This window comes from Sus scrofa, chromosome 15 (assembly GCF_054392235.1).
Source record: "Sus scrofa isolate SSC_HxYL_T2T_F1_AM1 chromosome 15, Sscrofa_HxYL_maternal_Yorkshire_Landrace_v2.0, whole genome shotgun sequence".
Taxonomy (NCBI): domain Eukaryota; kingdom Metazoa; phylum Chordata; class Mammalia; order Artiodactyla; family Suidae; genus Sus; species Sus scrofa.
In genome coordinates, this window is record NC_139397.1 from 148,073,273 (window position 1) to 148,097,000 (window position 23,728).

Below are 23,728 nucleotides of genomic sequence, written 5' to 3' on the forward strand. Positions count from 1 at the left end.
GTGGTGAGTCAGGCTGACTTGTTGGGGAGGCCGAGGGGCAGCACCGACGTGGAAGCTGAGTCTGGGGCGGGGGCAGGGCAGGTTCTAGAAAGGAGGCTCCATGCTGGCCCGTCGAGGCCAGAAAGCATCCTGAAATCAGTGTCTCACCTGGTGGGGCCTGGTGTGTCCCAGGTTTTCTCCAGGGACCCAAGCTGTTGCCCTGGTAACTGGTGGGGGGGGCAGTGTGTCTAATGACAGGAGCAAACCTAGCTCCAGGGCACCCGAAGGGCCTCCTGAGATTAAACAGGGCCGTGGACTGACCCAGCTTCTGGATGGATGCTCCATGGCCAGCGATGGCAGAGCCCAACCCTAGGAATGGGTGTCCCAGGAGAGGGGGTTCACTGCGAGCCAGATGGGCTTCTCCGTCAGACTGTCTTCATTGAGATTGGGCCTCGAGGGGGTGGGGGAGGGGAATACTCGCATCCAGAAGGAAGGCAGAGCCGAAGAAGGAGGCATGACTGAGATGCTGCCAGGGCCCTGTCCTTCAGAGTCCCCTCCTTGGCCCGTGGTACCCCCACCTGGGGCCTGCTAACAATGGCAGAGAGACTGACCTGCTCTCTTGGTGGCCACGGAGGGGCTCGGAGGGTGTGTAGGTTCTGGTCCGAGCTTCCAGGGACTAGGATAAAGGGGTTCGGAGAGTGCCGCTCAGTTTAACCCACTCACAGGAGGTGGGCGGACGAATGGGAGGGGTCCTGTGTGGGCTGGACTCTTGGGGTCAGGTCTCCAGGACCAAGAGCAGTGGCAGAGGGCTGGACACAGCGTGGGTTCCATGCACACCAAGGCTCCCACATCTGGATTTGTTCAGCAGCATTCCAGGCTGGTCTGTGCCCTGGGGACAGGGATTTAGACCAGAAGCTCCACTTGGGAACCTTGGGGCTCCTGCACGCACAAAGCTGGATTTGAACTTGAGTGTTGAATTTGAAGCCCTCTGATATTGACAGGGATGAGAATTCACTTCTGGAGAAGGAAGAATAATAGGAGTTTCTCTTGGGGCTCAGCGATGTTGTCTCTCTGAGGATGCAGGTTTGATCCCTGGCTCTGCTCAGTGGGTTAAGGATCTGGCGTTGCCGTGGCTGTGGTGTAGGCCAGCAGCTGCAGCTCTGATTTGACTCCTAGCCTGGGAACTGCCATATGCTGGCAGGTGCGACCCGAAAAAGAAAAAAAAAAAAAAAAAAAAAGGGCAAAAAGCTGGGCCTTTGGTCTATAGGTTTGCAGAGTCAGACACAACTACTTGGTTTTTTTCTCCTGTGCTGGTGCTGGGGGAATAGCAGGCTTCCACTCCAGCCCAAGCCCCTCTCTCAGGACAGAGCTGATCAGCGCGGGAGGCAACAGCAGGTTCCCCTGGGGATCTGAGCCCCTCCGCTGCGCTCCCACCCCCGAAGCCCATAGGCCGGCTATAGTTGGCTCCTACTGGAGACCCTGGGAAAGGGCCTGGTGAGAGAACCGGCCTGCTGGTTGCTTTGCTTGACCCCAGGATATCCTAAGCCAGGGTGGGCGGTAGTAGGCCCAATCTTTGAAACCGAGTGGGTGTGAGAGCAGAGAGAAGAGCTGGAGGGCCAGTCCCTGGAGACCTGAGGCCAGAACAACCTGGGCCCTCCAGGTTATTTTGGTTCCCAAATGCCTGACTCGTAGACTTTTGAGTGCTGGCTCGTTTACGACCTGCAGCTGGCCACCCTGCAAGGGCGTGGAGGTGGGAGCAGGAAGTGAGCCGCCAGCTGCCCCCAGTGGGACGTGGAAGCCATCCTGAGCCTGCGTGAGAGAGGCCTTGTGTCTGCTCGGCGTGCAGATCCCTGGTGTCAGGAGGCAGGAGGTGCGTGTGCAGGCTGCGTGTGTAGCCCGGGATTTTCTAGGTAGGTGCAGCGGAAAAAACAGGGTGTAAAGGAGCTGGCGGTGCTTTTCATGGAGAAAGGGACGGCGTTTTGCAATGTTCTGCAAGCAAAGGGCTGGAGAAGGGGGATCGCTGCTCTTTACTGCGCACCTGCCTGTGCTAGGCACTTCGCAGGTTACAGCTGATCGTTCTAACCACGCTCGTAGGTTGGTCTTGTTCCCACTTATTACATGAGAAAAGGGCCATTCAGAGAGGTTATGTACCTTATCCAAGGTCACACAGCTAGAGAGAATTGGAATTAAGACTCGAATTTTGGTTTCCTTGAGTCTATAACCAGAATTTTGCTCACCTTCGAATGCTGAGTATGCCTGAGATTTGGGGGGGGGGGGTAGGGTGGAGGAAGGGGGGATTAGCATTTTTGACTCACCAGTGGCTGCTCTTAAGCTTTTTTAAAACTTAATTAATTAATTTATTTATTTTGCCTTTTTCTGGGGCCACTCCCGTGGCACGTGGAGGTTCCCACGCTAGGGGTCTAAGCGGAGCTGTAGCCACCAGCCTATGCCACAGCCGCAGCAACGCGGGATCCAAGTCTCGTCTGTGACCTACACCACAGGTCACGGCAACGCCGGGTCCTTAACCCACAGAGCAAGGCCAGGGATGGAACCCGCAACCTCATGGTTCCTAGTCAGATTCGTTAACCACTGCACCACGACGGGAACTCCTTAAGCTTTTTTTTTTTTTAAGTTGAAAATATTATTGAGGAGTTCCCATTGTGGCTCAACTTGTATCCATGAGGGTCTAGGTTCGGTCCCTGGCCTTGCTCCGTGGGTGGGCGACTGAGCATTGCCATGAGCTGTGGTGTAGGTCGCAGATGTGGCTCAGATCTATTATTGCTGTGGCTGTGGTGCAGGCCAGCAGCTGTAGCTCCAATTCGACCCCCTAGTCTGAGAACTGCCATATGCTGCAATTACAGCCCTAAAAACCAAAAAAAAAAAAAAAAAAGTATTATTGAGATAATTGTAGATTCACATGCAGTTCTAAGAAAGAGTACAGAGAGATCCCCCACGGGTAACATCCTGCAAAGCTCTAGCTGCTACCGCAGCCAGGATATTGACATTCATGTAATCCCCCCATCTTATTCAGATTTCCCCTGTTGTACTTGCACTCATGTGAGGTGTGCGTGCGTGTGTGTGTGCATGTGTGCATTTAATTCTCTACAATTTTATTGCGTGTACCTAACTTCTTTTCAGGGTGTCTGTTTTCCTATCCCATCAACATTTTTTACTGCCTGCCTCCCAGTCTAGTGTTATGGCCTCAAGGATTTAGTTTACTGATCCTTGGGGTCTGACTTCGAGGGCTCAGAGGTGGGCATGTTTGGAAATGGTTGGGGGTGGTATTTGGTTGACACCGTGCCTGGCGGCAGGAAAACTCTATGCCACACACAGTAAAGAAGTGTCCTGCTCCGGATGTCAATCATAAGCGCAGTTCAGGCTAACATAAGGTTATGCCCATGTTTTCAAGGGCATCGTTTATCTAGCCGAACACGAAGCGGTTTTTTTTGACGGGAGGTGCGCTTCCACGCTGACAGGTCGAGGAGAAAGATTAGGTTGGATGTGAAGGGTGTTATTACTGCCACTTTGATATGCCCTTAAGGGGGGGTGAACTCGGGGAGCAGCTATTGTGATGGATGAATCATGGCGTGACTCACTCGGGAAAGAGGCGCCCGCCGGGGTGAACAGCGCCCGCAGCCACCGCGGAACACAAAGGCTTCTTCGCTCATCAGAGAAAATATGTCAGTTATGTTCCTCTGACTTAAGAACATAATATAGTTCTTACTAAGCCGAATGCTCTTTAAGAAAACCTCTTTTTAATTTTCAACTGGTTTTAGATTTACAGAAAAGTGGCAAAGTACAGCGAGTTCTCCCACACCCGGCTTCTCCTAAGTTATTAACACCTTATATTAGGATGGTACATTTGCCACCCTGAATCAATACTGACAGGTTATTATTAAACTAAAGCCCATTCTTTACTCAGATTTCCTTCGTTTTTTTTTTTTTTTGTTTGTTTTGGTTTGGTTTTTGTTGTTTGTTGTTTCTTTTTGGCCAGGCCCACGGCATGGGGAGGTTCCCGGGCCAGGGATCGAACCCACACCACAGCAGAGACAACGCCAGATCCTTAACCCGCCGGGCTACTGGAGAACTCCCAGGTTTCCTTAGTTTTTGCCTAAATTCCTTTTTCTGTTCCAAGATCCTGCAGGACATCCAGTTGTCACCTTTCCCTGGCTGTGACAATTTCTAGTGCTTTTTCATAATTGCAGATAGATTCCTATCCAGTCACTGCTTCTACCTCTTAACTCTCCCTTGTGTTTGTGTTCATGGCCTTGGCTTTTCACCTCTAAAATGATGGATTCGGGAACCCAGGTGTCCCGTGAACATCTAGCAGGTGTAGCTAACAGCACACCCAGGCACCTCAAGTGCAGTTTGCTCCAAACCGAGTTCATGCCCCGCATCTGGGAGGCACCCTGGCTCATCCTGCTCCCTAATCTCCTGACCAGGAGCAGCTGGTCCCTTTGCTTCCCTCTGCCGTGTCTCCTGTCTGTCACCTCCTCTCTCCATCCCCAGAACTGCCTCCTCGATTCTGGCCCAAATCAGCGTTGCCTGGATTGCTAAATCATTTTTTGTTGTTGTTGTTGTTGTTGTTGTTGTTGTTGTTGTTTTGGTCTTTTTGCTATTTCTTTGGGCCACTTCTGCGGCATATGGAGGTTCCCAGGCTAGGGGTCGAATCGGAGCTGTAGCAGCTGGCCTACACCACAGCCACAGCAATGCGAGATCCGAACCATGTCTGAGACCTACACCACAGCTCAAGGCAACACCGGATCCTTAACCCACTGAGCAAGGGCAGGGATCCAACCCGCAACCTCATGGTTCCTAGTCGGACTCGTTAACCACTGCGCCACGACGGGAACTCTCTAAATCGCTTTTTAATGCCCTGTTTCTAGTCTTTTCTCCTCTGGATCACTCTCTGTCCAGATGCATTAGGTCCCCTTCTTTTTTAAAACCCTCCAGGGGCCCCGGTGCCCAGGGGATAAAGTCCTTGCTCCTGAGGGGACAGAGGCCGCTCTGGGTCCTGGTGCAGCTGCTCCCCTGCCAGCCTCCCCACAACCTCACCCTTGGCTCACCGGCCAATCGAAATCCCTTGTCATCCTCCCAACTTCCCTAATAGTCTCCTGCCTTGTCTTCATGTTTTCCTGGAAAATTCTCTCCATCTCCTAGCCTTTCTAGTCAAAGCTCCCAACCCTGCTAGGGTCACCTCTCCTTTGAAGAGCCTTCCCTGACACCCCAGACAGTTAACTCTTTCTCCCCCGGTACAGCTCCTCCCCCTCCCCCACAACCCCAGGGTTTTGCACTTCGGTATCACACTGTATTTATAATGGACTGATACAAAAATCACTAGTCTCTGTGGAGATTCAAGATACCCTCCCCTCGGAGCCCTTATTAGTCTCTTCCTGCTGTCATGACAAAGTACCACACACCTGGAGCTTCAGCAACAGAAATTGATTTTCTCACAATTCTGGAGGCCAGAAGTCTGAGATGAAGCTGTCGGCAGGGTTTGATTTCTTCCCATCTTTCTTTTTTCTTTTCTTTCCTTTTTTTTTTTTTTTTTTGTCTTTTTAGGCCTGCACCTGTGGCATATGGAAGTACTCAGGCCAGGGGTTGAATCAGAGCTGCAGCTGCCGGCCTACACCACAGCCACAGCAACACTGGATCCGAGCCGCATTTGCGACCTACACCACAGCTCATGGCAACACCAGATCCTTAACCCACTGAGCGAGGCCAGGGATTGAACCCGTGTCCTCAGGAATACTAGTTGGGTTCCTTAACCAGTGAGCCACGATGGGAACTCCAGGGTCCAATTTCTGAGGCCTCTCTCCTTGGCTTGTAGATGGCTCCTCTGTGTGTCTTCATACGGTCTTACCTCTGAGCCTGTCTGCATCCAAATTTCTTCCTATAAGGACACTGGTTGTATGGGATTAGATTCCATCCTAATGGCCCCATTTTAGCTTGGTTACCTCCTCGAAGACCCTGTCTCCAAATATGCCCACATTCTGAGCTACTAGAGGGTTAGGATTTCAACATATGGGTGTCGGGGAGACACAGGTCAGCCCACAGCAAGACCCTTCTCTCCTCTTTCTTCCTATAGGCTCCTCTCGGCTTCCTGGGAGGCCTTCCCCTGAAGGGTCAAGGGCTTGGGAATCACATGGTCCAAGTTCAAATTCTGCCTCTCTTGCATTCTTTGGGGGAGGTTTCCCAACCTCAAGTTGTAGAGTCTCCACCTCTAGAATGAGACCACCGAGCTCGCTCTGGGGGGACTTGCGTGTGGATTGGTCAAGTGTCTGGCACGTGCCCAGTGGTTAGGATATGGGCGTCATTGCTATGCTCCTGAGTTGCAGAACTTTCCTCGGCAATGGAAATAGTCTCTATTTGTGCCGTCCGGTGTGGTAGCTGCTAAATCATAGGCAGCTACTGAGCAGTTGAACGGTGGCAAGTGTGATCGAGGAACTGAAAATTTAATCTTAATTAATTGAAATTGAAGTAGCCCGTGTGGCTAATGGGCAGCGCTGGCACCCAACTTTTCTCCACCTGGATGTCTCAGAGGGGCAGCCAAGACTCAGCTGATCTCAACTCCAAGGGCACCCCTCTTCCTCCCAGGCAGGGCTCCACCCACTCACGGTCCAGCTGTCTTAGGTGGGAAGGAGGGGCTTATCTCAAATTGCCATGGCCTCCTGCTAGCCATCACTCCCCTTCCCACTTCTCTATCTTTGCTTCCCTTCCCATTAATCCAGGGCAGACACCTGCCCCGGTTACTTCAAAGCCGGGATCCCAGGCCTCAGCGTTGTGACCCAGCCCCGCCCAGGATTAAGATCCCTCAAGGGCTTCCTGGTGCTCTCAGGACTCAGCCTAAAAGACCAAACCCCTTATCAGCTTTGCAAAGCCCAGGCTAACCTGCCCACCCCCAGGCTCACCTCTTCAAGCATTTTCCTTCCTTTAGGCTACAGTTTCCCTTTTTTCTAAAGACGTGCTCTTTCTTGCCTCCAGGACTTCGTCTCTTGGCCTAGAACAGGGTTCCTTGGTTAGGGATAACTCCCGCTCGCATTTTCTCTCATTAAACATCTTTTTCTCCAGGGAGCCTTCTCAGATGGAATCGTGTCTGTTCCGGCATCCCGGAGGCCTGTCCCAAGTACTTTCTTTCGTGCGCTCACGCACTCATCCACTTCCCGAACTGTTTATCGTGCAACTAACTACCAAATGTCAGCATGCTGTTTAGACGCTGGCGACACAAGGCAGGGCAAGAAAGACACGGTCCCGGGCCGCCTGGGGGTCACTTACATTCTTGAAGGGGAGATCAAAGATTAAAAAAATAAACACAGAAATAAAACACCGCCACAAATTGTGTCCCAGGAAGACAACAAACAGAGGCTAAAACCAGGTGCCCCGCCGCCCCCGGAGGGAGCGAAGGGCCCCGGGCGCGGCGCCAACTCCGGCCGCGCGCGCGGCCGGCAGGGGGCGCGGAGGGGCGGAGCGGGAGGCCGCTGTCCCGGCCCCGCCCCTCCAGGCCCCGCCCCCGCCCTGGCCCCCGCCCCCGCCCGCTGTGCGCGCGCTGGCCCGGCAGCATGGCGGCGGCGGCGGGCGCCCCTCCGCCGGGTCCGCCGCAGCCGCCTCCGCCGCCGCCGCCCGAGGAGTCGTCCGACAGCGAGCCCGAGGCGGAGCCCGGCTCCCCGCAGAAGCTCATCCGCAAGGTGTCCACGTCGGGCCAGATCCGCCAGAAGGTGAGCTCGCGGCGGCGGCCCGGGCGCGCGCCCCTCACGCCGCGGCAGCCCCGTGAGGCCCGCAGTCCGGCCGGAGCAGCCGCCCAGGCCCGGCCCGGCCCGGCCTAGGGTCCCGTCGGGGGCCGCTGCCGGGACGGAGCGCGCTCCGCGGGGTAATGGGCCGGGCGTCCGGGCTGAGCGCGCCCCCCGGCGGGGCGGCGGCGGCGGCGGCGGCGGGGACCCCGGGCCGGGGCGCAGGTGGGCGCCGCGCGGGGCCGGGCGGACTGGGCGCTCGGCTGGGTGGGCCGCGAGGGCGGGGGGGACAGGCCTGCAGGCGGGGGGCCGAGCGCCCCAGAATGGGGGCTCCTGGCTGCGCCCCGCCGGCGAGCGCTCCCCGACCCGGGTTCTGCACATTTGGGAGGTCCCATCGGGCTGTTTCCCGCCGGGTGCCCTGCCTTCACCTGTGGTCCCTTGAGACATTCAATTGGACCCGGGTGTGGGGGCTCTTCCCTTCCCTCCCCTCCCCTCCGGTGGCTTTTCGTGCGGGGAGAAGGCAGGCATGCGGTTCTGTGACGGTCTCTCTCGTCCTCGGGAAAGCGGGGAGAAGGGGCTGGCCCTGGCTGCGCACCCGCTTGGCACCTCTCTCTCCATGGAGAACTCCAGACGCGAAGTATTAGCGGCAGAAAGACGCATTTCCTTTCTGCAAGAGTAAAGTTGCACCCTTTGTTTTCCCATTGCGGTTTCTGTTGAAAACTGCTCTGGGGTTTTGCTGCGGGTGAGCCCTCCCCGTTAGCACGCGGCTTCCGCAGGCAGGTGGTTGGACAGGTGGCTGAGGGCAGGCTGGGTCTGTGGGCAGCCCGGGCGGATCCAGCTGGCACAGACTTTCTCCTCCTGCTGCAGTGCGCTTTTCCTCCAGGGCCAGTGAGTTCGGCCGGTACTTTTACCGTGGGAGCCGTTGCTTGCTGTATGTTGGGGCAGCCTCTGACACCTCGGGTGGGAGAATCTTTGGTCCTAAGTTAGGTACAGATTTGTTGTGAAGCGCTCCAGTTATTCAGCACGTGGGCGTTGAACACCTTTGTTCCAGGCGGAACAGTCATTGTCTGGTAATAATTATAATGATAGCAAGTCTCTAAGGCCTCCTTTGTGCCTGCCATTTTTCTTGGGTTAATTTTACAGCCCTTTACATGGGCTAACTCATTTTGCACTGGTGATAACCCATTGTGCGGGGTGTTACCTGTCATCTCCTTGTGGAATTGGAGGTGGAGAGGTGAGGTGACTTGCTCAGGGGGTAACTGTGTCACAGGTAGTTAGTAACTGTGGGTCTGGCGCCGAACAACGGTCAGGATTCCGAGGTGGAAGGCGGTTTCTCCGTTTAGGGCTTTCCCAGCCTGAGCACCTGTGCACCTGACGGTATGATCTAGAAAGTGCTGTGGAATCCCGGAGGACCAAGAGTCCAGCTCCCCTCAGGGGCAGGAATGAGGAGGTCGGCCCCTGTAAGGCAGGATCTTGAGGGAATGAGTTTGTCAGGTTGAGTAGGTGACGCTGTGGTATCTACAGGTTTGGATGTTGAATGTGCAGGTTTAGGCACACCTGGGAATGGTCAGAAGGTGCATAGGTCAGGCTGAGAGGAATGAGGAAAAGGCTGGATTGAGGAAAAGGTAGATTGGCTGGATTTTGAAAGAAGAGCCCTGGAGTTGGGTTTTTGGCCTTGGGCAAGAGGGAGCCACAGAGGGTTATACAAAGCATGAGAGTGTTGGGTCAGATGTGGCTTTTAGAAAGATCTCTAAGTAGCCCCGATGGTACTGATAGGAGTTGTTGTCTCCTGTTGCTTGGTCGGCAGGCCTGGTATGTGTTGAGTATGGGGTAGATCATGTGATGTGCAGTTGTTACTAAGATTTGCCCTCTCAGAGATTCCAGTGTTTGTCCAGAATTCTGTTCTTTAGGAGGTTTTTGTTTCATTTTTTTTTTTTTTCCTCCTCTTAAAACAATAGCTGCTGTACCAGCTGTTCTGGTTGAGGAGGAGTGATGGGTAGAGTGTTAAAAATACACCCCGAGGACTTGAGTTCCTGAATACAGTCACATCTGTTGTACAAATAGCTTAAGGCTGATTTTTCTGTTGGCTTGTTTAGAGATTGACGGGATATGCGGTTTACTATGTGCGCAGTAGAGTCCAGTCCCTCTCGCCCTCCCTTCCCCTTTTATAGCAGATGAGCCATGGAGCAAATTCCCCTGGTATAGGTGCACCGGAGCAAGAGTCACAAAGGTACGTACGAGGTATCGTTTGGAGTTCAAAGAAGGACCCACCCATTGTAAATACTTGAAACACAGGGAGTTCACTGTAGGGTAGTGGTTGCGCAGGTGAGGACGACTTGAGAATGCAAACAGTGCTCAGCAAGGCAACTCTGCGATGAGGCAGCAAACAGGAAACCACTGCCACCCTGAGCCAGAGGTCCCTGGGAGGCGGCACCGGATCAGACCTGGTGGAGGCCAGAACCATTTGGGTCATGGCGGGGAGACACAGCTGGAGCCTCGAGAGGTCACAGCTGCTGCTGGAGACGCACCTCATGCCCCCTCCTGCTTGGGAAACCCGCCTGCAGGGATCAGCCCCTCTGCAATTTGGAACAGAGCGGAAGAGTGGGGAACGGAACTGAGGACAAGCTGGCCCAGGACCAGAGCTGAATGTATGTCAAGCTTTTGAAATATTAGGCCAGGGCTAGCTAGAGCTGTCTTAATGGGAAAAGAAAAGGAAGTATCTTATGACAGGGCTTCTCAAATTTTCTTGTGCAGATACATCCCCTGGGGATCTCGTTAAAATGCAGATTCTGGTTGAATAGATTCTGCATTTATCAGCTCCCAGGGGATGCTGCCGCTGCTGGTCCATGGACCAGACTCTGAGAAACAAGACCTTGATAACATGTGTAAAGAGAAGCTTACCAAGTGCTAAATAAGTCTTTATAGTTTGTGAGGTTCTTTTTAAAACTTTTGTCCAAGCCTTGTAGCATACGTGTGTAGATAGAAATGGTCGTTTATTTAGCATTTCATGTATGTCTGACATTTTCACAGGTTCTAACTGTTCCCAGCAAACACATTCCTTTATCTCATTTCCTTACCGTAGCACACAGTAGTGATTTTTTTTTTTTTTTTTTTTTGTCTTTTTAGGGCCACACCCACGGCACCTGAAGGTTCCCAGGCTAGGGGTCTAATCAGAGCTGTTGCTGCCCGCCTATGCCACAGGCACAGTAACTCCAGATCTGAGTGAGCCGCGTCTGTGACCTACACCACAGCTCACGGCAACACCGGATCCTTAATCCACTGAGCAAGGCCAGGGATGGGACCTGCAACCTCATGGTTCCTAGTCAGGTTCGTTTCCACTGCGCCACGACGGGAACTCTCCCACAGTAGTGATTCTATAGGACCACAGAGCTAGCCTGGAAAAAGAAAATGGAGCTAATACACTGGTATGTTAGTTCACTATCACGTTTTAAGGTATTTTGAAATTTGAGTAAAGAACAGCGTAAGGAGCTCCTCTTGTGCTCAGTGGGAATGTGGGCTCGATCCCTGGCCTTGCTCAGTGGCTTAAGGACCCCGTGTTTCCATGAGGTGAGCTGTGGCATAGGTTGAAGATGTGGTTTGGATCCAGTGTTGCCCTGGTTGTGGCCTAAGCCGGCAGCTGCAGCTCCAATTCCACCCTTAGCCTGGGAGCCCGGGAACTTCCATATGCTGTGGGTGCAGCCCTAAAAAGACCAAAAAAAAAAAAAAAAAAAAAAGGAATAGTGTGATTCTGTGTGATATTGGCCGTATCAGTTAAAATGGAGTTTATTTACAAATTTTTAAATAGTTAAAAATTTTTTTTTAAATAGGTAAAATTTTTACCTTTGTATGTTAAAGGGCTTTTTTCCATTGTGAAATGAAGACTAGGAGAAATTTAGTAAAAGGTTCAAGTTGTAAAAGTCTTAAAGCTTTATTAAGATAATATTCCCACCACACAGCTCATGCATTTAAAGTGTACAGTTCAGTGGTTTTTAGTATATTCACGGTTCTGCGACCATCACCACAATCAATTTTAGGACATTTTCATCACCCCCAAAAGAAACCCATAACCATTAGTATTCACTTCCCATTTCCTCCCCCTTCTCTAAACCTTAGGCAGCTACTAACCTGCTTTCTGTTTTATGGATTTGCGGATTCTGGGCATTTCGCATAAATATAATATGAGGTATGTGCGTTTTACTTCTGGCTTCTTTCACTTCGTATGATGTGTTCAGAATTCATCCATGTTGTAGCCTGTGCCAGTATTTCTTTTCTTTTTATTGCTGAATAATATCCATTCTATGGCTATATTACCTTTTATTTTCATCAGTTGATGGGCATTTGGGTTATTTTCACTTTTTGCTATTCTGGATAATGCTGCTGTGACCATTATTTTTGTGTGGACATAACTTTTTTCTTTTTCTTTTTATTACTCAAATGAATTTATCACATCTGTAGTTGTATAATGATCATAACAATCTGATTTCACAGGATTTCCATCCCACAGCCCCAACAAATCCCCCCCCCCACAAACTGTCTCCTCTGGAGACCATAAGTTTTTCAATGTCTGGGAGTCAGCATCTGTTCTGCAAAGAAGTTCAGTCTGTCCTTTTTTCAGATTCCACATGTCAGTGAAAGCATTTGATGTTGGTGTCTCATTGTATGGCTGACTTCACTTAGCATGATAGTTTCTAGGTCCATCCATGTTGCAAAAAATGCTGGTATTTCATTCTTTTTAATGGCCAAGTAATATTCCATTGTGTATATGTACCACATCTTCTGGATCCACTCCTCTGTCGATGGATGTTTAGGTTGTTTCCATGTTTTGGCTATTGTAAATAGTGCTGCAATGAACATTGGAGTACATGTGTCTTTGCGAGTCGTGGTTTTCTCTGGATAGATGCCCAGGAGTGGGATTGCTGGATCAAATGGTAGTTCTATGTTTAGTTTTCTGAGGAATTGGACATAACTTTTTATTTCGTGTGAGTATATCCTTAGGAGTGGATTCGCTGGGTCATGTGGCGACTCTATGCTTAATCTTTGAGAAGCTGCCAGACTGTTTTCCAAAGTGGCTGCACCAGCTTCCATTTCCACCAGCAAGGTATGAGAGTTTGGGGTTCTCCACGGCCTCAGCTACGTCCTTTTGGTGATAGCTGTGCGCACAGGTGTGAAGTGGTTTAAAAGGTTTTTAAAGCTAGCGTGTGGCAGTGTTTCAGAATCTAAACTTTGGTGTCGAATGAGGTTGATTCACATCCTGTTCACCTACTTAGGAGTCACGTGATCATGAACAAGCCTCTCAACCTCTCAGAAGGCGATTTCTTCATCTATAAACAGGGAAAATACGAGTTGTTGGGTAGGCAGTGGTGACAGGGAAGGTTAGGTATGTGTTCCTGAGCCTCAGTTTCAGTATCTGCAGAACAGAAATGGTAATTAAGTGGGGTGATCTCTCTGTACAACACGCGGCAAAGTGCCTGGCTTATGATAAGCATTCAGTAAAGGGCTCTTATGATTATTTCTGTCTTTCTGATGGTTCCCTTCTTTTTTTAATACAATGTATTCTTTTCCTTGTTTCATTTTATTTTATTTTTTGTCTTTTGTCCATTTAGGGCCACACCAGTGGCATGTGGAGGTTCCCAGGCTAGGCGTTGAATCAGAGCTGCTGCTGCTGGCCTACGCCAGGGCCACAGCAACACCAGATCTGAGCCGTGTCTGTGGCCTACACCACAGTTCATGGCAACACCGGATCCTTAACCACCACAGTTCACGGCCATGCCAGATCCTTAACCCACTGAATGAGGCCAGGGATCGAACCCGTAACATCATGGTTCCTAGTTGGATTCATTTCTGCTGCGCCACGACAGGAACTCCGTCTGATGGTTCACTTTTTGTATCTCAGATAGTAGCCATATCCCTGAACCCCTTCTCCCCCAAGCTCAAGCTGATCCAAGTGAGTGTCCATTTCTGGAAGTCAGAATAGCATTACAAAAACAAACCTCGGAGTTCCCTTTGTGGCTCAGCGGGTTAAGAACCCAGCTAGTATCCATGAGGATGCAGGTTCGATCTTGGCCTCTCTCAGTGGGTTAGGGATCCGGAGTTGCTGTGAGCTGCGGTGTAAGTCTCAGATAAGGTTCAGATCTGGTGTTGCTGTGGCTGTGGTGTAGGCCGGTGGCTACAGTTCCGATTCAACCCCTAGCCTGGGAGCTTCCATATGACGTGGGTGTGACCCTAAAAAGACAAAACAGACAAACCAACCCCCCCCCAAAAAAAAACCCCTCAATCTTGCAGACAGTTAATAGTGAACATCTTTAAAAAACTAATTTATTGAATACTAGGAGGGGTACCATAGGCTAGGGGTTAGTTTCCTATTTCGCAGATTCAGTTTAGCTCAGGAAATAGCGGAGACTTTAAAATTGTTCGGTGTGCTGGGCACTGGGGGTACCTTCCTGAACAGCAACAAAAAACACTCCTGGAGCTGATACTGAAGAAAGACAAATGTTAGTGTAATAGCCACACAGTTAGTGTGGAGCTGTTTTGGTGATCATTTGGAGGAAGTTTTGGACACAGAGGAAAGACCACGTGAAAACAGAGCCAGAAGTTAGAGCTGTGCTGTCACACACCACTAGAAAGGGTGGCTACTAGAAGAGGTGATGGGTAAAACCTCCCCTGGATCCTTTAGAGGGAGTGTGGTCCTGCTGCCACCCTGACTTCCAACTTCTAGTCTCCTGAACTGTGAGACAAAGTTCTGCTGTCTAAGCCCCCATCTGTGGCCTTGCTTGTGGAGCAGCCACAGGAAACTCATAGAGGGTGTATACAGACTCGGAGTGGGAAGCTGAGAGGCCGATCTGTCAAAGGACAGCAGCCATGGGTGAGCTGCCTTCATTCGGGTTGGGGGATTCCAGTAAGCCACGTCCAAGGAATGAGGAGGATCGGAAGTAGGACGTCCAGAGGGCCTGCTTCACATCCTGTCAGGACTGGGGACGGATTACCTGCTTAAGATAATCCCAGAGTGCCCCTGTCTCCAGGTACCTGACAGAAGCAAGTTCAGGCCTCTGTAGGGTGACATCATCCAGCGCTCCAGCAGTTCTCACGAGCTGTGTTGTAAGTTCTCTGTTCCGTGTGCAGCGGAGAACAGATGAGCACATGAGCTAAAACTAATGAAAACAACAGACTTTTAAAAAAGACACAGTTACAGGGGCTGTAGGTCTCAGATGCAGACCTTAAAACAACTATGGTTACTGTGCTTAAGGAAATGAAAGACCAGATTGAGACTTTTGGCACAGAACTAGAAAATAAAAAAGAACCAGATGAAAATTCTAAAACTGAAAAACGTAAGACTCAAAGTTAAGTTCTCAAAGGAAGGTTAAATTAGACATAGCTGAAGAAAGAATTCAGTGGCCCAGAAGTTAGGTCAAAAGAAAATACCCACAAGGAAGCCTGGAGACATTACCAAAAAGAAAAAAAAAGAAGTTAGAAGACTGGGTAGGAGTCAGAGATAACAATGAAAAGGTCTTTTATAAGAAAACTGGGCAGAAACAACATTTGTGAAGATAATGCCCGAGACTTTCCCACAACTATTAAAAGGTACCACCCACGGAGTCAGTAGCTCTGTGAACACAAAGAAAACCACACCTATCCCTTCATGATCAAACGGCTGAAAACCACCGATGAAGAGGAGACCTGAGAGCAACTGGGGGACAGATGACCCTCAGAAGAGCCACGGTTAGATTGACGGCTGTGTTCTTAACAGAAACCAGGGAAGCAGCTCAGCCGAAATTTAAGTGCTGGAAGAAATGGATGGCTCACCCCAAATTCTCTACTCATCCAAAAGAGCCATCAGAAATAAAGCCACAATAAAGACATTTTCAAATAAATCAGTGTTTTCGTGTGTGCAGACTCATAGTAAAGGAAACGCTAAGGGGTGTTTTGTGTGAGTCTGGCTAAAGGAAAATGATCTCAGGTGAAAGGTTAATATTTCAGGAAGGAATGAAGAGCAACAAAAAGTTATCTATGTGACAAACACTGAATGATTGTTAACTCTTAAAATTATGTCTTTGGGTTTAAACTATATATGGAATTAAAATCCAGGAGTTCCCGTCGTGGCACAGTGGTTAACGAATCCGACTAGGAACCATGAGGTTGTGGGTTTGATCCCTGGTCTTGCTCTGTGGGTTAAGGATCCGGCGTTGCTGTGAGCTGTGGTGTAGGTTGCAGACGAGGCTTGGATCCCACGTTGCTGTGGCTCTGGCGTAGGCTAGTGGCTACAGCTCTGATTTGACCCCTAGCCTGGGAACCTCCATATGCCACGGGAGCGGCCCTGGAAAAGGCAAAAAGACAAAAAAAAAAAAAAAAAAAAAAAAAAAAATCCATAGCAATAATATGTAAGTCAGAAAGGAGGTAAACTGAATAAAACTGTTTAAAGTTTTCCATGCATTTCCAGGAAAAAGAAAAAAGAACCAATTAATGTAGACAGATCAGGGATACATATTGTAAGCAGTGTGGCAGCCCCCAAACTGTGAAAGACAATGTGCTGGCTAAGCTAAAAGGCAAGAAAAATTGAATAGTAAGAAATTCTAAATTTGAAAGATGGCAAGAAAGGAGAGAAAAGGGGAGTTCCTGTTGTGGCTCAGTGGAAATGAATCCGACTAGTATCCATGAGGACGCAGGTTCGATCCCTCAGTGGGTTAAGGATCTGGCGTTGCTGTGAGCTGTGGTGTAGGCTGGTGGCTACAGTTCCGATTCGACTCCTAGCCTGGGAACTTCCATATGCCGCGGGTATGGCTCTAAAAAGACACACACACACACACACACACACACACACACACACACACACACACGAATGCACACACGCACGGATGCACACACACACAAAAGGAGAGAAGAGAAAAGTGAACAAGTGGAATAAAGAGCAAACAGTAAGTGGATAGCCTTAGATCTCAGTATATCAGTAATAACATCAGATGTAAGTAGAATTGTCCACTTAAAAAGGAGAGATTGTCAGACAGGAAAGAAAACAAAACAAGACTAGGTTATTTAAGAGAGACATATTTAGGAGTTCCCCCTTTGGTGCAGTGGATTAAGAATCTGACTTCAGTGGCTCAGGCCTTTGTGGAGGCACAGATTCAATCCCCAGCCTGGCACGGTGGATTGAAGGATCTGGCTTTGGCACAGCTGTGGCATAGGTCACAGCTATGGCTCACATTCAGTCCCTGGCCTGGGAACTTCCATATGCTGCGGGTGTGCACATTAGAAATTAAATAGAAAAGGATGGGGGAAAAACTGTAATTGTAATGTATACATGTAAGGATAACCTGACCCCCTTGCTGTACAGTGGGAAAATAAAAAAAAAAAAAAAAAAGAAATTAAATAGAGAGGGATACTTAAAACAAAAGGATATAGGCATTCCTGTGTAGCTCAGTGGGTTATGAACCCAACTGATATCCATGAGGATGCAGGCTAAGTCCCTGGCCTTGCTCAGTGGCTTAAGGATCTGGCGTGGCTGTGGCTATGGCTGGCAGCTGCACTGCTGATTTGACTCCTGGCCTGGGAACCTCCATGTGCTGCAGATGCGGTTCTAAAAAGACAAAAAAGGAGTTCCCATCATGGTGCAGTGGTTAAGGAATCTGACTAGGAACCATGAGGTTGCGGGTTCGATCCTTGGTCTTGCTCAGTGGGTTAAGGATCTGGTGTTGCCGTGAGCTGTGGTGTAGGTCTCAGATGTGGCTCGGATCCCATGTTGCTGTGGCTGTGGTGTAGGCCAGCAGCTACAGCTCTGATTAGACCCCTAGCCTGAGAACCTCCATATGCCGCAGGAAGTGGCCCTAGAAAAAGGCAAAAAGACAAAAAAAAAAAAAAAAAAAAAAAAAAAAAAAGGCTATAAAGAGATTGAAAGTAAAAGAATGGAAAAAAATACTGTGTACACACCTACCAAAAGAAAGTTGCTATAGTATTTTAATATCAGACAAAGTAGGCTTTGAAGGCAGAATTTATTGTTAGAGATAAAGATATGATACTGATAAGTGATAAAAGGTTTATTTCAGATGTAATAATTTAATAATTAAAATCTATATATGCTTAATATATCTTCAAAATGTTCAGAAGAAAAATTAATGTAACTGTAATGGAAATAAATTTATGATCATAGTGGGATATGTCTCAGATGCTATTATGATTAAGACAAAAAATGTGGGCATTCCAGTCAATCCTGATTAGTATCCATGAGTTTGCAGGTTCGATCCCTGGCCTTTTCCAGTGGGTCAGGGTTCCGGCATTGCTATGAGACGTGGCTTGGATCCTGTGTGGCTATGGCTGTGGTGTAGACCAGCAGCTGCAGCTCTGATTCAACCCATAGCCCGGGAACCTCTATATGCCGCAGGTGTGGTCCTAAAAAGACCAAAAAAAAAAAAGTCAGAAGTGTGAACATGTAGAAAAATTGAACAACAAAGAGCTAAACTTGACTTAATGGACATATATGTAGAACACTGTACTGAGCAATTGCAGAACTGAAATTCTTTTCAAAAGCACAAGACACTTTGGTCAAAATTTACTGTGTGCTGGCACAAAGCAATTCTTTTTTTTTTTTTTTTTCAAAGGGCCTCACCCTCAGCCCATGGAAGTTCAAAGGCTAGGGGTTGAATCAGAGGTGCAGCTGCTGGCCTACACCACAGCCACAGCAACACCAGATCCAAGCCATGTCTTCCGCCCACATCATAGCTCATGGCAACGCTGGATCCTTAACCTCCTGAGTGAGGCCAGGGATCGAACCTGTGTCCTCATGGTTACTAGTCATTACCCCTGTGCCACAGCGGGAACTCCCACAAGACAATTCTTAATGGTTTTCAAAGGATTGAAATTATACAGACTGTGCTGTTCTCTGAAATAGTGGAATTAAGCAAGAAATCAATAAAAAGAAAATCCCTACGTATCTGGAAATTTAGAAATTCATTTCTAAATAACTTATGAGTCAAAGAAAGCTAGAAAATGTTTTGAGTTGAATGATAGCAAAAATATATTATGCATAACTAATGGGCTATAGCCGAAGTCACGCTTAGAGGGATGTTTATAGCTTTTTTTTTTTTTTAGGGCCACACCTGTGGCATATGGAAATTCCCAGGCCAGGGGTCAAATTGGAGCTATAGCTGCAAACCTACACCATAGCCACAGCAATACCAGATCCGAACCTGTCTGCAGCCTACACCACAGCTCACGGCAATGCCAGATCCTTAACCTGCTCATCGAGGCCAGGGATCAAACCCGCATCCTCATGGATGCTAACTGGATTTGTTATCACTGAGCCACAAAGGGAACTCTGAAAGTTTATAGCTTTAAATACGTTTATATTATAAAAGAACACTGTTGAACATTCATGAGTGAGGCTGGGTATCAGGTGGTTAGAAGACTAGCAACACATTAAACTCAAAGAAAATAGAATGAAAGAACTAATGAAGAGCAGAACTTAAAATGGAAAACATTCATTAGAAAGGATCAACAAAGGCAGAAATTGATTCTTTGAAAAATCTGGTAAAATTGACAAACCCCAGCAGAAAAAAATAGGGAAGGCAAATAATTAATGTAAGGAATGAAAAGGGGACATCACTGCAGTTCCCGTCGTGGTGCAGTGGTTAACGAGTCCGACTAGGAACCATGAGGTTGTAGGTTCAATCCCTGGCCTTGCTCAGTGGGTTAAGGATCCGGCGTTGCCGTGAGCTGTGGTGTAGGTCACAGACATGTCTTGGATCCCACATTGTTGTGGCTGTGGCGCAGGCCAGTGACTACAGCTCTGCTTAGACCCCCTAGCCTGGGAACCTCCATATGCCATGGGAGCGGCCCAAGAAATGGCAAAAAGACAAAAAAAAAAAAAGAAAAAAAGAAAAAAAAGAAAAGGGGACATCATTGAAGATGCTGCAAACATTAAAAGGAGTGAGATGTGAACAACTTTGTACAAGTAAATTTGAACATTTAGATGAAGTGGACAGATTTCTAAGAAAACACATCTTAAAACAGAGAGAAGTAGGAAATGTAGATTTCTTTTTGCTTTTTAGGGCTGCACGTGCGGCATATGGAAGTTCCCAGGCTAGGGGCTGAATTGGAGCTGCAGCTGCTGGCCTACACCACAGCCACAGCCATGAGGGATCCCAGCCACTTCTTGGACCTACACCACAGCTCACGGCCACGCCAGTTCCTCAACCCACTGAGCGAGGCCGGGGACTGAACCCATGTTCTCATGGATACTAGTCAGGTTTGTTACTGCTGAGCCACAAAGGGAACTCCCAGATTATTTTTTTATAACTATTAAAAATCTGGAGTCCATAATTTGAAATCTTCTAACAAGGAAAAATCTAGGCCCAGATTCCTTGACTAGTGAATTCTGAACATTTAAGGAAGAAATAATACCAGTTTTACATAAATTCTTCAGGAAGTAGAGGAAGGGACACTCCATATCTCTTTTTATGAGACCAGCAGAATGTCACACTGTAAAACCTAGTAAGTGCACTGTAAGAAAGGAGCTCTTCCTCAGCGCACCCTCTGGAGGTGGCAGCTGTCTCCTGCTTGGCATCAGGGCTGCCCTCCGGCTTCTCGTGAAGCCCAAGGTCCTTCAACAGAGGACCTAGATGTTCATCCGGCGCCCGTCAGACCACTACGTCGAATTAAGTGGAGCTGATGGAGAGCCAGAGGCACTGGCAGTAGGTGTGCAGGAGACTCAGGGGCTAGACCTTGATGCACGTTGGTTATGGAAGCAACAAGAAAACAAAGCACATGCTGCCCAGTGGCTACCGGCATTCCGTTCCTGGTCCACAGCATCAGGGAGCTTGTGCTGCGGAGGTGCAACAGTCCTAATGATGCCGGAAAGATGTTAGCAGAATCTGCATTCTTGTTCACGGAGGCAAAGAACGAACTCTGCAAACACACAGGCAGCAAGCAAGCAAAGTCTTTATTACAGGAAAGCAAACAGCTCCCAGGACAGACTGGAAGGGGGGAGAAGAGGTCCCCCCCCACCGTTCTATTGATGTTTTTATCCCTCAAAGATGGGGGGTACCAGCGTGGGCTCCAGAAAGATGTGGTTTTCTCCCCTTCCCTTGCCCGGTTACCTCTATCCGTCCTTGTCCAGTAGGGGTCTGAGGGGTGGAAATGTGCCAGAAGTCTCATGGTGTCTTTGCCCTTCTCTTCCCATAAACTGAGTCCCAGGGGGCTAGGGATTCCTGTCCGTCTCTCTGGGCGTAGGTCCACTCCCCGTAGTACACAGGGATGTTACCGTTACTCATGGCCGTGTGAAAGCATGCAGCGAAGCCCACGCTGCTGCCCTGACTGCCTGAGTGATTTCTCGGCCTCACTAACTGCTGAGACTGCTCATAACGTTTCTGCCAAGACATGCAAAGCCCTTGTGGAGAGCGCAGCCCACCGCCAGCTGGCCGTCAGAGTCCCCAGTCGCAGTGCGGGGCTGTGTAGTGAAGAGAATGTATAGATGCTCGTGTGCACGTTGTCTTTGTCTTAATAAAATCACACAGCCCACAAAAAAGAAAGGTGACAGACCAGCATGACTGCTGAACTCAGTGAACAGTTCCTAAAGAAACTGTATAGTCGTCTCAATAGATGTGTTAGCGAGTTGGTCTCCGGGACTCTAGCCTGGACTGGACGCCTCGCCTCAGCCACTAAGGAGACTGATGCTGAGACTGGAACAGCAGGAGCTTTATTCCGTGGCAAAAAGAAGGGAGCAATAGGAACTTAGTTCACAAATCAACTTCATCCTCTCCAGGCAGAGATACCTTGTATGTAGGAGGCTCGAGGGAAAAAGGAGGGAGTTGAGTGGAGAGGGAGGAACATTCATGACTTCCCTGAGGTCAGGACTCAGGACTGAGGCCCACTCCTTGGAGGGCTCTTCTGCCGGTGGTCGCAGCGCTGGTGGGTGTGTTGTTTCGCGTGCTGGTGTATCACAGGGAGGGCAGCTCTTCGCCACCTTGGCCTCCCTGGTTCTGCCCAGTTCCGGTGGCTCTTGTTTTTCTCTTCTGCTGGTTTCCTGTAAGACAAGGATAACACTTCTAGGCTTACCTTCCCTCAAAGAAGAGGGAGGGTTAAAGCTTGAGGCGAACAGCCAAGGTAACAGATGCAGGAAGACCATTCGATCGTTTCAACATTCGATTCATACTCACATTGGCAAGGGAGAGGGTGTCAGCACGCTTTTTCTGTGAAGGGCCAGAGAGTAAATGTTTAAGACTTTGTGGCGTATACCGTGTCTGTGGCGACTACTCAACGCGGCATCGTAGTGTAAAAGCGGCCACAGGCAGAAGGGCATGGCTGTGCTCTTTATAGAAACGGGCTGGATTCGGTCCTGGCCTGTGCTTTGCCCCACCCTGGAATAGGGAAACTGCCGTAATCTAATTGAGAGTATCTACAAAACAGCAAACCTTGTGCTGGTTTATGTTAGTGGTAAATGTTGCTTTTTCCCCATGAGATGGAAACAAGAAATGGATGTGCAGCATTGCCCCTCTGCAGTAATGCAGGGAAAAGAAACAAAAGGTATAAGGGTCAGAAAGGAAGAAAAAAAGGTCATTATTTGCAGATGATATACTTATTTTCTTAGTCTACAAGTATACTGATAAGGTTTATAGCAAATGAGTGTACAGTGATACTGGATACAAGGACAGTTGTGTATCTGCGTGGCCTAATTAAAAATATATTTGCTCTTTGTTCCTGGTTCCAGCCAGGGAGCTCCTGGGTGATAGCAGTGTTTTTTGCTATTCATAAAGAGCCCCTTTTGACCACATCTAAATTTGTGCTAATGAGGTGCCTCAGGGTGGGGCCCCTAGATAGCTTCAGGGTTTGGGCTGGTTCCCGGAAAGACCAGAGAGTGGTTAGAGCTGGGAGGCGAATGCCTTATCCTCTGCTTCCTAGGAGCCCAGTGGGGCTGGTGATTGAGTTATAAAAACTCTGTAAGAAGGAGATTCGGGTAGTTTCCGAGTTGGTGAAAGCGTTAATGTGGTGGGCAGTTGACCCCACCCTACCCCCACTACCACGCTCTGTACCTCTCTTCCATGTGGTGTCTCTTCCAGGTGTTCGTAGGCAGGAGAAGGCCCATTTACTGGTGGCGGGAATGGTAAATTGGTAACACCACTGTGGAAGACATTTTAGGAGTGTCTGTTAGAGTTGAACAAATTCACACCCTGTGTTTCAGCAGTTCTGCTCTGGGCGTATATCTGATAGCTTACATAAGCAGATGTACCCCAAGACGCATGTATAAGAATATTGCTAGTGTATTATTTATAACAGCTCAAAAGTAGAGGCAGCCCAATATCTGTCTGCTGAATGGGTAGATGATTACATGTTCTTAAAAGAGAATGCTATATATATCTCAATGAAAATGAACTTGTGCTACCTGCTGCTTCAAGGTTTAACCACAGCATTAGTGTCGTCTGGCCAGAAAAGCTGACATAATATGTTCTGTTTGATTCCATTTATATCAAGTTCAGAGCGCCAAGGACACTAACGTGTTAGACTTACCTGCTTGTGTGTTTAAGCTGCAAACAAGGAAGACAGTTACCAGTGAAGCCCAGATGGTGGGAAGAAGAGGATTGTGACTGGATGGTCCTTGAGAGGGAGCTTCTGGAACGTGTGTTTCTTGACCCAGGTGGCGGTTAGTTGGGTTCTCAGTTGGTGATAATTGTACATTTTTGTTTTGGGGACTTTGTGTGCCATACACACACACACACACACACACACACACATATATGTATACACCCACACACATATATATGTATATATATATGTTTTTTGGGGGTTTTTTGCCTTTTTTTTTTTTTTTTTTTTTTTGCTTTTTAGGGCTGCACCCATGGCATATGGAAATTCCCAGGCTAGGGGTCAAATCAGAGCTGCAGCTGCCAGCCTACACGATCCTGAGCTGCTGTGGCTGTGGGATATGCCAGCAGCTGCAGCTCTGATTTGATCCCTAGCCTGGGAACAGCCAAAGCAACTTGGGATCTGAGTTGCATCTGTGACCTACACCACCACTGAGTGAGGCCGGGGATTGAACCTGC

General features: G+C 48.9%; 1 protein-coding gene across 5 annotated transcripts in view; it reads left to right on the forward strand.

Moving 5' to 3' along the window:
- Window positions 1–7,509: 7,509 nt before the first annotated feature.
- Window positions 7,510–23,728, forward strand: part of DGKD (diacylglycerol kinase delta) — a 118,224-nt gene continuing 102,005 nt past the window's right edge. For all 5 annotated transcript variants that reach the window (XR_014830257.1, XR_014830258.1, XM_021075023.2 and 2 more), the window contains exon 1: window positions 7,510–7,694. Coding sequence is in view for 3 of the 5 variants with exons in the window: in XM_021075023.2 (XP_020930682.1) it covers window positions 7,539–7,694 (156 nt within the window). In the remaining 2 variants the exon portion in view is untranslated. The remainder of the gene's footprint in view (window positions 7,695–23,728) is intronic.